Below are 14,416 nucleotides of genomic sequence, written 5' to 3'. Positions count from 1 at the left end.
ATGTGTTGACTATTCTTTCATTTCATTATCAGCTTTAAATATATACCAACCAAACGAATTGCATGCACTGATCATTTGAGTCAAGACTGTTAGAACTTCGGTTTACCCCCACCCCCCATAACCCCACCCCCAAGGGAAAATGTAAGTTAATCTAGGGAACTCCAATTTTCTTATTTTCTATTTTACTTTGTTTATGTGTTCAGTTCATTCTTTGATATGTCAACAAAAAAGCATACAACGTATGTGGGAAGAAAAAAACAAATAATCATATAACAGCTTGTCGGGCCCCGAGTGGCCGAGTGGTCTAAAGCGTTCACTGTTCCGGATCACTGTCATCTCACCTCTGTCTGCGTGGGTTCGAGTCCAAGGCTCGGCTAGCGTGGGTACGTGGGAAAGCCTGCCAGTAGCTTCTCGTGGGTCGGTGGTTCTTCCCTGGGTTTTCCAGGGTTCTTCCTCCACTAGTTATACTGGCCGCCATGTATAGTCTATCTTGTGCTGAGAAATGGCGTGAAACCCTACAACAACAACAACAACAACAGCTTGTCATAGGTGAGTGGCCGGTGGATTATTTCTTTAAACTGTACGAGACCAGGACAGTGGTGGTCCATACTGGGTGTTCGGAAAGATTTGACATGACTGGTATTTCGGTATTTCAGTTAAGAGTCCTCACATGCGACCATTACTGCACAGTCTACGTGTATCCAAAAGCAACATTTAATATCATAAGGAATCACAGTGTTCATCAGGTTGTAGCCTATGCTACGCATACTAAATGGTGGTTTATAATATGGATATATAAGGCCTATGGTTTAATTATGAGGCTTGAGTGAGATGTCAACAACCTACTGACATTTTGTGAGGTTCCGAATCGACCATTAGATCCAAGGCAACGTCCCAGGTGACCATTGTAAACATCAAGCGGGTGGCCTTGAACTAATCAGCTGATTTACCTTCAAATGATTTTTTATTGAGTCTGCATAAATCACACAAAGGATTTAACTGTTGCAAATATGCGAGGCTGGTCTCTGATACGTAAAATGAAACGACAAAAGTGTATTAATAAACCTTTTAACGTAATAATCGTCAATAGTGCAAACGTAATATCACAGTTCACCTACGCTCGTCATACGAAAAAAAAATAACAACACTCCCCCCCCCAAAAAAAAAAAACCCACGCTCACAACAAAGACTCCCTGTATCTCTTTTTACATCAATATAGCAAATAAACACATACCAGCAGAAAAAATGCTGCCATTATTTTGGACTAGTTATATACTGTCTATACACATGGTCATGATATACTTGAAATGTATTCATTTATTATTATGTTATATATATTGTTAAAAAATGATTATTTCACTGGTAGAGTTTAAATTTAAATTTGCAGTTTTAGAGAAAGAAAAAGGGACTTTTCGATTTCATCTACAAGTACGCATGTCATTTTGGATAAAAATGTACGACCCTGGTTGGCAAAATTGTACGCAATGTGCTCAAGTCAAATTTAATTCATGTACTAGTAGTCATGTACTAATTGCAAGTAAAAGCACTCGACGAACCTGCCTGACGGAAAGTATTTACTTTTATGCAAACATATTCAAGTCAAGGTACTGAAGGCAGGTTGGCATTTATCTTGTCTTGCCGTCAAGGTTCAAACAGATTACACAATTAGTAGTGATAAAGACTATCAATTGATATATAGGATCAAGGCCAGTGCTATCTGCCTATGAATTATTTTTCATTTCACATTTTCATAAAAGAAATTTATCAGTTTTAGCTTGCATTATTTAAAACTAACTCTCAAAAACAGATACGTTTTGAAGCAATAACCTACAAGATATTTGAATCTAAACGTGCTACATATTTACAAAAAAATACCAAACAAAACAATCAAATGTTCTAACTGTCCAACCCAAAAGTTTATTGCGCCCAAGGTGAACTATTACACTTGCGCCCCCACCCCACCCCACCCGAAACAAACATCACATCCGTCTTTTATAGCCTGGCGCCCTAGGCGACCACCTAGCTGGCCTTTATGGTCGGGCCGGACCTTGTCCAATCTATGTAAGGTTAATTGGGCTTGTCGAACATAAAACCCCTGGTTTGATTTGACAATTCTTTGTCTGTGCTTGACAAGTGAGCTGAAACCCGACAGGTCCATTATGGACCTTACATCTGAGGTATGGCCGAACAATGTACATTTTTTGTTGCTGTTGTAAATGGCAGCTGTTGATGTACCATTAGGCTTGAATAATTTACCCAAGAAGTGGGGGGGGGGGATGTATGGTGCCCCCCCCCCCCCAAAAAAAAAGAACGAAGTATGAATGTCCCCAAATGTTATCATATAGGAGTAGCACCCTCTACAGACATCCCACCCCTCATTTTGTATATTACCGCTATACCTATAGCATATATTAAGATTGTCATACTCCTGTAATTAAAGACATTTACAATGCATAAGAAATAAAAACATTTACCAGTGCTTGAGTGAGTCATATGTTAAATATAACTGGTTGACAATTTGACGTTTTTAATGTGTAAAACCCGTGATATGCTATGAAAAACATATGTATAATTTTTTATAAACCTAAACTAAATATCTATCGCAAACTGGAACGAGAAGTCCACAAGCTAAGTACTTGTAACGAATACAGTGCATGTGTAGAGGTGCTTACGGAATGCAACTTTTATGGACAGTATGTAGGGAAATACGATCAATAATCTTATTTTGTGTCATTTTGTATGAATCCTACATTTGTGCTTTGGATCAGTTGCATACACATAACGAATAGATTTTATTTCTCACACTATCCAATGTTACCATGTAAAGCAATAATCTAACATTTATACATTTAATAAATTATTATTCTATTAATATATATCCAACCAGAATATAAAAAAGACAGTGTTATTCAATCATGTAGCCTTATTGTTTTGGCATTCATGTTTAGTATGTTTGGTGTTCTGATTCCACAAATTATAATGATTTTTCTTTGTTACCTTTTTTCTCCCCCCTTCTCCCCCCCCCCCCCCCCCCACGCGATATGAGAAATGCTTTGATGATAAAACGTATTCGGATAAACCTGCCAAATTATATCCTGTTTAACCAAATCCATATTCTTCTGATGTTGAGACTTGCAGATGTTTATTTAAGTCAACTTTGTGGTCAGCAAATTTGATAATTATTAAAACAACAAAGGCGTAAATTTTCTTTAAAGTGGAACAGTCCATAAATATCGACTCGTCCGTGCCATATAAGGAATGGATGTACATAGTGAAAAGTCATTCGGCTTCGATCAGCTGATGGGACGTCAGGTTGAAGTGCTGATGTGATACTTGAATCGTTTTTACAGTGTTAGCTATATATTCATATATTGATCAATCTCGACTGTGCTACATAAAACTTAATTTCATTTTGTTGGGTTATAAATACAAATAATTCCTGCAGTTACTTAAGCCGGACTACCGTCGTCTGCTTGAAAATGGAATTTTCCGTGGCTGGTGAGACGGTACAATCAAACACAGACTTTACAAAACTGATGCACAAAATGAAGTTTACATTTCACAAAATGTTTAGAAAAGAGGAAAAGACCTTTGAGCCTGCATGTATCATAGAGACGGACCATGATAGGCGCAATGACTTGGATGGTAAGATATTTAAATTTTCTTCTGTTATGTAGGCACAAATTCTGTCATGGCGTTCGTATGTGGGGGTTGTCTCAAGATTTAAAAAGATTGGACAAGTGCCCAGTCATTTATTTGAGATTTATTATCCTAAAACATTTTGAGGGATGTATGTAATTTGTATACTTATACAAGTAATTTCGGTGACCTTTAGGTTTGATTGAAGGCTGATGCTACAGAGACTATACCAATTTTTATAAACCGTTTGAGTAAATCCCTCTTGAGCGAACAGCTGATCGGTAACTACAGAGCCGCAAGCTTTGTTCGGCTCACTTTGTAAGCAATCGTAGGTATCATATATTACAAACTATTTAATTTGTTCATATATTTTTGTCATTAATTTTTCCCCGTATTTTTGTGTTTTTTTCCCCTTTCTTGTAAGCATTGTTGCGTCACATGACAGTACCTAGCAGACATGGCTGAGTCATGTATCATTGGTACCTACCAGTGCATGTCAAGAGGAAAAGTAAATCATTTTACACACGCACTCTTTAAGAATGTTGAAAAGAACACAAATGACTCATACGATATTAAATATACTATATAAGTAAAATACACGTTATATCATTTTCCTTCCCAGCTTTACTCCTAAACTTAATTCAATGGGCCTTAGATTTGCGATTATACTTACTAAGGGGCTAGGTAATCGATCTTTCTTTTTTAACTTTCTTTTTCATTAAGGTAATTTTCGGTGACATTACTGTACAGTCATTGGCATAGATTGTTGAGTCATGTGTCACTATTTCTTACCATAGCATGCCAGGAGGAAGAATTTTTTTCCCACTATTTTGATCACAGTTTACAGACACACCTTCAGGATGTTGAAAATATCAGAGATTGCATCAGTATGTAGGGGTATACAATATTGTTTTCATGATGACTGGTGCAGTATTAAGGACTTTTTTGCCTCATGATGCAATACGAGTTTGATGATTAAATCAACCAAACCGAAATACTTAGGTTCAATATATGCCCTATTCATTGACTGCAAACGTAAGGAGAAAAATTCTGAATTTGGATAATAACAAAGACACATGTGAAATGTTTATTATTACTTCAAAATGTGTTAACTGGATAAACTATGGAAATAAAGGCTATATCTCTAAGTTTGACTTGCTGAGTTACTAAACGTGTAGACAAACTCATTGTTTTATTTTTTTTGTCTTTGCCGCAAAAATTACCAAATGAAAAGTATGATATTTGCATCATATACCCTAAAGCGTGACTGGTAATTAGGAAACAAATCCAAATGTGTTGCATCTTAGAAGGGCATATCTGTATCATTCACAATATAAATACATCTTTCTGTAATGACTTCGCATGACTGTCAGGCTTTGTTTTGGGTTTCAGGTTTAGCAGTGTTTATTAGGATCTGGATTGAAACAACAGCATATATAGCATTTGCACACCGTCCTATTGATTTGTATCCTCCTACTGATTTTAAAAATAAAAGGCATTTATGATATAAAAATAATCCACAAAAGTAAATTTAATAACAATAATAATGTCTTTATTTAAAGAGGATTATTTAAAGAGGATAACTCAGTTAAATACAATGCATCTTCCTTGAGGCCCTCTACAAAAGAAATTCATTTCAGTCATCAGTTTATAATTTCTTTAAACCTGCTTGTTGCCAGGGAGTCCCTAAAACTGTCAACTGATTCTTATCCCTAAAACTGTCAACTCAATGGTATCCCTAAAACTGTCAACTCCTCGATATCCCTAAAACTGTCAACTCATTCTTATCCCTAAAACTGTCAACTCATTGGTATCCTAAAACTGTGAACTGATTGGTATTCCTAAAACTATTAACTGAATGGCATTTCAAATCAAATGGAAACTCTCAATGTAATCAAGCAGACAGACTGCTCACTGTCCTTTTCCCATTCCTAAAACAGTCCATTCAGTAAAAACTGTTATCTATGTCCAGTATTTGCAGTCTCTAGTTTTAATATTTAAAAACATAATTGAACAAATAAAAAAAGGAAACTCTCTTATACATGTGTTCAAAAAGATGTAACTTCAAAATGTATGGAATTATCGAGATGGTCAAAAACAGTGTGCTACATCACCACCTGTTCCTTGAAAAATGACTCACCATGCAAATATGGAGGCCTTGTTACTTGGAGGAAACTTCCATTTGATTGAAAATGCCAATAAGTTGACAGTGTTTAGGATTCTCTAGCAACATAGTTATTTTAATGTTATAGAAGCAGAAATGAAATTCTCTATTGGTGTTGCGGGTGATTCTATGGTGGTTTTAAGTCAGAAGAATTCTTCTATATGCATTTAAATCCACTATTTGAATTAGCATAAATTAATTTCATCTAAAAACTTTGGTACATGTATTTTCTTCTAAAGTGAGTGTTTCCTCTAAATGCATAGTTTCACGTTTTAACCTTCATGACTATAAACTCTTCTGATCATATTTACGAGTTGTGACAGCAACTCAAGATGTTCATCTGATTGAATGGCTTTTTACCGTAAAAGTCACACAGGTCATGTAGACATCCAGCACTATAGCAGTGATGGGTGTTATTTCTTAGAATTTGATTACACAGGTACAACCTTTGCATGGCAGTTATTCCTGTTATCGGATTCTTATAAATCTATATTCCTTTAGAACATTGCTATTTGCACACCCTGACAAGTACTTGTGGCAAAATCAATATTAAATTGCATAGACATTTTTGGACAAGGTCAACTTAAAGGTGTGATCCAGTGAAAATTGGATTGAATATGATGTGCTGTGATGTCACAATGAAAGCTTGATGTTTTCATATTTTTTCTACCCAGTTTAGTACTTAGCTACAATTGTAAAGGTCCATAGTGATCAACAATTTTCTTTTGGAAACTTTTTGACAATTTTTAAGATGCAGCTCCTTCGACAATCAGGAGTTTATAAACTTGGAGCTGTGTTAATTATAGTAAGCTAAATTTACATACATCTGATACATATTGAATGCTTACATAAAAAAACATATTGTTATCTCAGACATTCATGGGTGCCCAAGTTGGCCAAGTTTTTTAAATGACATGCTTTTACCAATCACTGCCATCTCACCTCTGTCTGCTTTGGTTCGAGTCTTGGGCTTGGCCAGTGTAGGTATGTGAGAAGGCCACCAGTAGCTTCCCATGGGTCAGTGGTTCTTACTGGAGTTTTACTGGCCACCATGTATAGCCTATCAGATCAATATACATGGCTTTCTTTATCAACCAGGGGCTGGATGATTTACCTGGCTACTTTTACTTTACACCCAGCTACGTGTACTTTTAAAAAAATCATATCCCTGTTGCGAGAGGTCCCCTGAAATCCCTGACTGCTTTGGCAACTCACTCTGCAATTTAAATCTAATGGAAGGCTCTGCATATATTAGTCTGTCCATCCATCATCAATTTGGTTTCAACAATATTACTTTACTGGGATTTTTTAAACCAAAGTTTAGCATTTTACTAACAAGAATTTAATTTCCAGCTTTTATATAATCTTTTAGAGTAAACAACACCTGATTTTGCTTTCCATTACATAACTTCATTTATTTCAACCAAATTTGGCATGCAGCTCGATAATGAGGAGACCTTGAATAAGTTCAACTTTTTTTTTAGCAGTCCATAACTGCATTTACACAAGTTATGCCCCCTGTTTGCCCATTCACCTGGATTGGTTTCCCAAGGACTGCTTGATTTCAACCAAAGTTGACACATAGTTATTTTTTCTATTTATGAGATCTTAAATTAGCTTTATTTCCAGCATTTCACAACATCATTTTGGGTAGTTGTCGCCCCTGATTTACCGTCATCTTATGTTTTTTTATTATTATTTCTGTGGCATAATTTACTACAAATTATAGGATTTTGTCCAAATTCGGCATTATCTTTATATTTTGATGGGTTTTTTTTAACTTAGTTTTGATTTTTAACATTCCACATTAAATATTTGTAAGCGTTATGGCCGCTTATTGCCTATTCTCTAGGCTTTCTACATTTAAACCAAGTTATGCTGAGTTTGAAGAAAATTTGAAATGCATCTTTATATTAATAAGAGTCTCAGTTCAAGGCACGGCTATTTAGATTAATAGTGTTATATAATCCAACATGATTTAATTTATTCATTCAAGGACCAGTATGTGTGTATATATATATATATATATATATATATATATATATATATATATATAATGTCACAGTGATCTTCTTTTCTTGCACTGGTCATTATTTTAGGCTTTTGCCACAATCAGCAACTGCAAAGTAGATAAATGACATAGATTTTATAATTCTTGTCTCTCGAAAGTAAATATTGTAGTAGAAAAAGAACTGTACACCAACTAACATCTGCTCATTAATTTCAGTATACGATTACTCAGAGACTCTGTCCTATGGAACATTCGACGAACCTGATGCTATTGAATTGTCCAGGACCAATGAAATAGCAAGTCTAATAGAAAGACGTTTACGAGAGGCCAGAGACAAGCACTTGCATTGTGAAATTCTGATTCCATGTGGGCTTACATCCAAGATAGCAAGAGACATTTTGATCATGGCAGACAATGAACCTTGTGGGATTCGGGGCTGCTGTCTGCATATCAGTCTGCAAGAGAGAAATGTATGTCGAAAGTTGGTGCAGGTTGCATGTGATCCTTTAACAGTGTCAACTTTTGAGGTACATCTTACCTTACAAGAAGACACTAGGAGTTGGTGCACTGTTAAGAAACTTGTCATATCAATCACAGGCTGTTTCAAAGACTCAAAATGGACGCAGTCACCTAAATTACTATGCCTAGGATACAAGTTAGAGAAAAAGAAATTATATAGAACTGACAGTTAGCTTGACTAATGTTTAACCCAGTTTGCTGGTTAGAATTCAGCAGAATACCAGATTTGTTGTGAATTTTTTGTTAGTTTTATTCATGTTGCATGTCAATTTCATAATAGTTATACAACATGTATATGTGACAGTGTTGAAAGACAGTAGTTGAAAATGTTCCCATATACTTCATGTGGTTTGGAAATGTAATGTAACCAATGTGATTCATGAACATCTTTGATAATAATACTGTTATAGTAGAAGCAAAGTAGAAATAGATTAACACCAGTTATATTCTGCTTGCAAATATTGTAGCTACAAAAGAACTCATTTATTACGCTGTGGGAACTATTTTACCATATCGTATACATCTCCTACAACGTAATGTAATTCTTTCATCATATGCTGAAGAGGGGGGGTGGCTGGATGCTGTCATAAAAAGTTGGACATAAAATTGGCACTGGACAAGATTTGCCTAAAGCTTGAAGCATTCCATTTATAATGATTGGGATTATTTTGATTAATTAATTAAATCATGGCATGAATAACCAGAATTTGTGTTCTGCGATTTAGAAATATGCAAAACTTGGGAATATTTTTAATACTCTTTCAAATGTATTTATCTGGAAAATAATCACCTCCCTCAGCAGGTTCCCCTCACCTACCAAGAAGGGTCAGAGATGTAGAATAGTCCCAGTGCACACTCCTGTGTGTCATAAGAGGCAACTAATAAAGGCAACCTTGTTGCCACGGGATGCATCCTGTGATGATGTTCCAGCTGAGAAGGGTCCGTGATGATGTTTCAACAGGGATGGGCTTGGACATTTTTTAATGAGTGTTGTTTGCTGGTAAATGTAAATGATTTGTATTTTAATAATTTTACCATTTGTTCATTTATTGTCATTTTGTATGCCTTATTTGGGATGGCTGAGATTTGTGGAGCACTATGTTGCCTGGCTTGTGCTGATATGTCAGTAACCCCCTGTTCAAATATACCCATATTGGTCAAATTATGTTTAAGACATCATTAATATTCCATGAAATACCAGAAAATGATGCTTCACAATGAAGACAAATTCCAGACGTGGCTCGCTAAGTTTAGTAGTAAGTAAATTTATTTGTACAAGATACAAAATTTTAAACATGAAAATATCTTGATGCAGTTTCCCATTTTTTTTAAAAAGCAAAACTTAATTGTTGTTACTATTTTGACTTATAGGCGAGGTTAAATATATACACAAGCTAAATAGGGCATTAGAGAGTCAGTTGTTTGATGCTGTCTGCATGTATATGAAGATGATTTGTATGTAAATGTTGCAATAGTTTTGTATATTTCTGGTGATTTTGTGCTAAATCTTATGTTTTGTTCATGGTAGGATATATTACACCAATAAAACAAAGTTAAAACTTCCCATTAGCAATTTAAAACAAAACATTTAGTGTTGAATTACTGTAGTGTTTCAGTTTTAAAATGTGCACATCATTCATATGTATGGTAATGACCTCTTAAACATTGAGAGGGAAATCAATGTCTATCACATTTACCATCCAGGATATATAATTGCTAGATATTACACCACTTTCATCATCATCTCAAGAACAAAGTTGTTGTTGAGCCTCATAAACTAAGGCAGCCTCATCAAAAACCACTAATCTTCTACTTTTCAATTTTGAGGATCAACAGTAGCATAAAAGTCTTGCAGATTTTCCAGATCACTCATATCTGGAGTTTTCTGATATGATGCAATCTTTAAAATAATAAACCATGAAGAAATGAAGAAAATTTACAGTATCTTTTTCAACCATTTCTCAGTAGATCTATGGTACAGAGACATCACGGTTCTTAATTATAGTACTTGAGCTGCTAATTGAGCCAGAGACAATAATTTTAGTCTGACTACCTAATTTTAGTATTCATATACACTGCAGATTTTTCCAGTCTCACATGGTTTATAATCTCAACCCTCAGACATGACATATCTGATCCATATGCTGAGAAAAGATTGGAAAATATCAGTCAAGTTTCCTGATGGTACCCCTTGTACATGTCATTAATGACTATCCTATTTGGAAATGTCCGAATCTAAGTGTTCTGGGAATCCTGCAAGATTTCATAGCATTGAACTTGAGCATTAAGGCCAAATATAAAAATGAGGAGGTCAAGTACACTGTTCAGCTCTAAGGCATCCTTAGCTAGAGTGCCAGTTAAGAAGATAGTGAGACTCCTGTATCACTTTCAAATACAGAAACATCAATGTTAAAATTCTTTGTTAAACATTTTGCAAGTGATAAAATGTGGAGGTACACCATGGCGTAAATAGCTGGCTAGAGACACATACTTATTAGCATACCATTTGATATTAAAAAAAAATTCTTGTGAATATGTTGGGATTGAAAGTTAGTTTAAATGAATAAAGTTATTAGAGGTGAAATTAATGCATTTTGTGTAGGTGAAATTAATGCATTTTGTGTAGGTTAAATTAATGCATTTTGTGTAGGTGAAATTATTGCATTTTGTGTAGGTGAAATTAATGCATTTTGTGTAGTGTTTATTGTCAATGTTAAACCATTAGTGCATCAGATGGCTTTATAGTCTGACACAACGGGCATGATTACCTAATAGTTCACAGTTTACAAGCAGTCCATTTAAAATTTGAATAAATGGTTTACAGAGGACTGGTAGAAGATGTATAGTATGTAGGATTCATCTGTTCTTGCCTTCAAAAATGTAATTTGAGGCCATGAGTATATATATATATATATATATATATATATATATATATATATATATATATATATATATATATCAGTGGATATCATTTTCAGTAATTTCAGATAAGGTTATCACAAGATTTAGATTATAAAAGTTGTCGCATAAGCAGAGGTCAGATAAAGGAGATGATAATGTACTCAGTTTTGTGCTAGGTACTGGTGTTAGATTCCACTCATTTCACGTTTTGAGATATTGAAGGTCAAGGAACATTTTTAACAGAAATACTTTTTTTTTGATAATGGTAGGTACAAGTACATACCAAATGGCTAAAACACCTTTCATTTTACTTATCAGTGGTTGTGTAATTTGAATTTATTCTTGGAATCTCAGTAGTTGGAAAGCAGATGGTGGAGTACCATTATAAAGGCAAGAGATGCAAGTCAATCCCAAAAAGGATAATTCTATTGATTTATAATTTATATGAATCACTCTTATGGATAAGGAAATTCTGCCGGATATACATTATAATATTTTTCCGTTGACTTCTGAACAAATTGACCTTGACAATTGTCAACAATTTGAAAGGAAATCAAGTAGGCTAATGAGAGGAAGCTGTAATGCTCAGCATACTATAAATGCACTCATTTTGCCACCAGTAAGTTTGTGGTAATGACTGATAAGCTTGATTGTTAATATTTTATGTATTTACTTTAAGGCAAGTCTAACTGCACAGACCCAGATCTGCCATTGCATAATGCACCAGCAGATCTGGGTCTGTGTAGTTTGTTATAAGTAATCAGTAGAACAAACAGCATAGACCCTGATCTGCAGGCGCATTATGCTATGGCAGATCATGAAGTTTGTTTTCTACAGTCTGACTTGACTTATAAGCAGGTATATATGGCATGTTATGGATGAGAGGTTGCCTCATTCATTTGCTATCGTTAACTGTAAATAGTACCGATCTGTGATTATAATCATCAGTAGTCTGGTCAATCAAAAGATAAAAGCAAAATACATTAAATGAATATTCTATCATACCATGATAAATCTTTTACTGTCTGTTGTCATTTATAAAGTTGTTTTTCACAATTGCAACTCCTTGTCCTGTCAGAAAGTGCTTGACTCCTGTTTGTTTGTTTAGGGGTCGAGTTAACTGTTACATATGTGCTTAATTTTAAATTATATGAAATCCTCTTGACAGTGCATGCCATTAAATATTGTCATCACTCTACCATTACCATTGTGAATGTAGCATTTTTAGTGTTTAGAACAATCATTATATAGAGTTTTGCTTGAGTCCATGTTAATGGCTAAGCAAGACTTAAAAGTCACTTTTCTAATGCCAGCAGTGGCAGTAACTAATTTGTGGAGGTTTTGAGTTTAAAAGTTTTTAATTTGCATATAGTTTGTAAACTCCTTGATAGATTCTTGTCATACTTGGAATGAATCATGACAAAGCTAAGACCATTCATTCTGTGACATACTTGTTTGCCCTTTTTACCTTTGGGTTAAGGTGACAGTTGTATAAAATTTGTCTCGAGGTTTTATTTAAAGTTTTTAATTTGCTTATTTTTTCCAAAACTCCTTGATGGAATTTGTTCATACTTCGAATGAATCATTATGTACATTTTTTCTGTGGTACAACTGCAAGTTTCTTATCATAAAAAACTTGACATTACTTTAAAAATACACATGTAGGCTTTCTTTAAAAATGTGTCAGCTTTTTTATTTATTATTTTCAGTTTGTTTTTAAAAATCTTGAATGCACAAAACACCAGTACAGTACTTCAGATTAAGTAAATGGATGCAGTATGGTGTCAGTTATTTCAGTATCACAACATCTTTGAAATCCTTTGAAGAAGGGGTAACTATATGAGAAAAAACAGTTACTTGAGATAATATTCCCCAAATAATTTTCTTACTTTGGTTTGCATTTCATATGGCATTCACAGAAACTGTTATGTTTGTGGTATTTAGGGTTATATGTATTCATGCCTTTGGAAAAATAGTCAACATAAACAATTTTTTCCATAAATTGTGTACCAAAATTGGAACAATTATTTTCATTTAGAAATTTGGATCAGCCAAATTTAGTATTTTAATACTTGTTTAAATAGGAATGTGACTTACTTATTTGTTCAAATGGGCACCAGCTTACTGTCATAAAAAAGTGGATTCAAATCTTTTCTTGAAAATATTCTTGTCAATCAAAGAGCTGCCAGGATTTGTTAATTTTAAGTAGTACTTCAAAGTCCCCTGTAATATTTCTTTCATGTAGTGCTGAGTAAAGTTTTATTATGAACAAGCCTGCTGTTTGTTTTACAGCAGCTGTACTTGTTCCTTTGTACTATCCAGCTTGCATAGTATATTCAGCATTAGATCTCATTTCCCATAATGCTTATTTGTTTTCCATCTTGATTTATTCATTATCTGTTTGAATTTCATCAGCAGTACCATTCCAAGTCTCATGTGATTCAGTGTTAGCATTATTTTGGCCAGTCAATATTTTCATTTTACCATACCTTGAAATCAAACATAGTGAACAAAATTCTGTGATTATTGTCAACTAATTACATTTTTACACATTGTTACTTTTGCCTGGTATATTTTTTCATTCAAAATAAATAGTTATTTTAGTAAAAGTCATTGTTTTATTATTTTATGCATAATACAGATTACTATGTTAAAATGCATTTTATGTATGCCCCATGTTGACAACAGTGGGGGCATACAGCAATGTACTTGTCCATATGTCTCTATGTCACACCTGTGCAATGTTTGTGTTCAGGTTATTTCAGTCATTATGGTGTGTATCTCTGTTGCATGAACACATTTCTAGTTTTCATTTCATAATGTATACATATATTTACTTTTGATTAACAACTCTTACCCCACCTCTCTCTCACTCTCTCTCTCTTTCTCTCTCTCTCTCTCTCTCTCTCTCTCAGGTTGAAACAGAATTGACGTTTGAAATTGTTTTAGAAATTATATTAGGAAAAAAACAACCTACATAAATGCGTTTTTTTTTAAAGCATCAGCAATCTCTTGGATTGTATGGTACAGAGGATTACCTAGCTTAAATTAACTTGGCTCTACAAGTCCCATGCTGTTTTACTCGTGATAGGGACTCTGAAAATAACAAAGGACTTTCATACATGAGGTAATCGCAACTAAATAAGGAGGTTATGGAAATCAGGAAATCGCTGTGAAAGGGT

General features: G+C 34.4%; 1 protein-coding gene across 2 annotated transcripts; it reads left to right on the top strand.

The window, feature by feature from the left end:
- Nucleotides 1–3,277: 3,277 nt before the first annotated feature.
- LOC149806134 (DNA damage-inducible transcript 4-like protein) lies at nt 3,278–13,843 on the top strand. Of its 2 annotated transcripts, XR_016419859.1 has the most exons (3): nt 3,278–3,645; nt 8,031–10,983; nt 11,032–13,843. XR_016419859.1 is itself a non-coding variant. In XM_089951025.1 (2 exons), the coding sequence occupies exons 1-2, from the start codon at nt 3,480–3,482 to the stop codon at nt 8,504–8,506; spliced, it is 642 nt and encodes a 213-aa protein (XP_089807151.1). In that variant the 5' UTR covers nt 3,278–3,479; the 3' UTR covers nt 8,507–13,843. The 2 variants fall into 2 exon arrangements, 1 of the variants encoding a protein (XP_089807151.1); XM_089951025.1 differs by having other exon boundaries at nt 8,031–13,843.
- The last annotated feature ends 573 nt before the right edge of the window (nt 13,844–14,416 follow it).

Source organism: Sinohyriopsis cumingii, chromosome 2, assembly GCF_028554795.1.
Source record: "Sinohyriopsis cumingii isolate HCF-2022 chromosome 2, ASM2855479v2, whole genome shotgun sequence".
Lineage (NCBI taxonomy): Eukaryota > Metazoa > Mollusca > Bivalvia > Unionida > Unionidae > Sinohyriopsis > Sinohyriopsis cumingii.
This window is presented reverse-complemented; position numbering and strand designations above follow the sequence as displayed.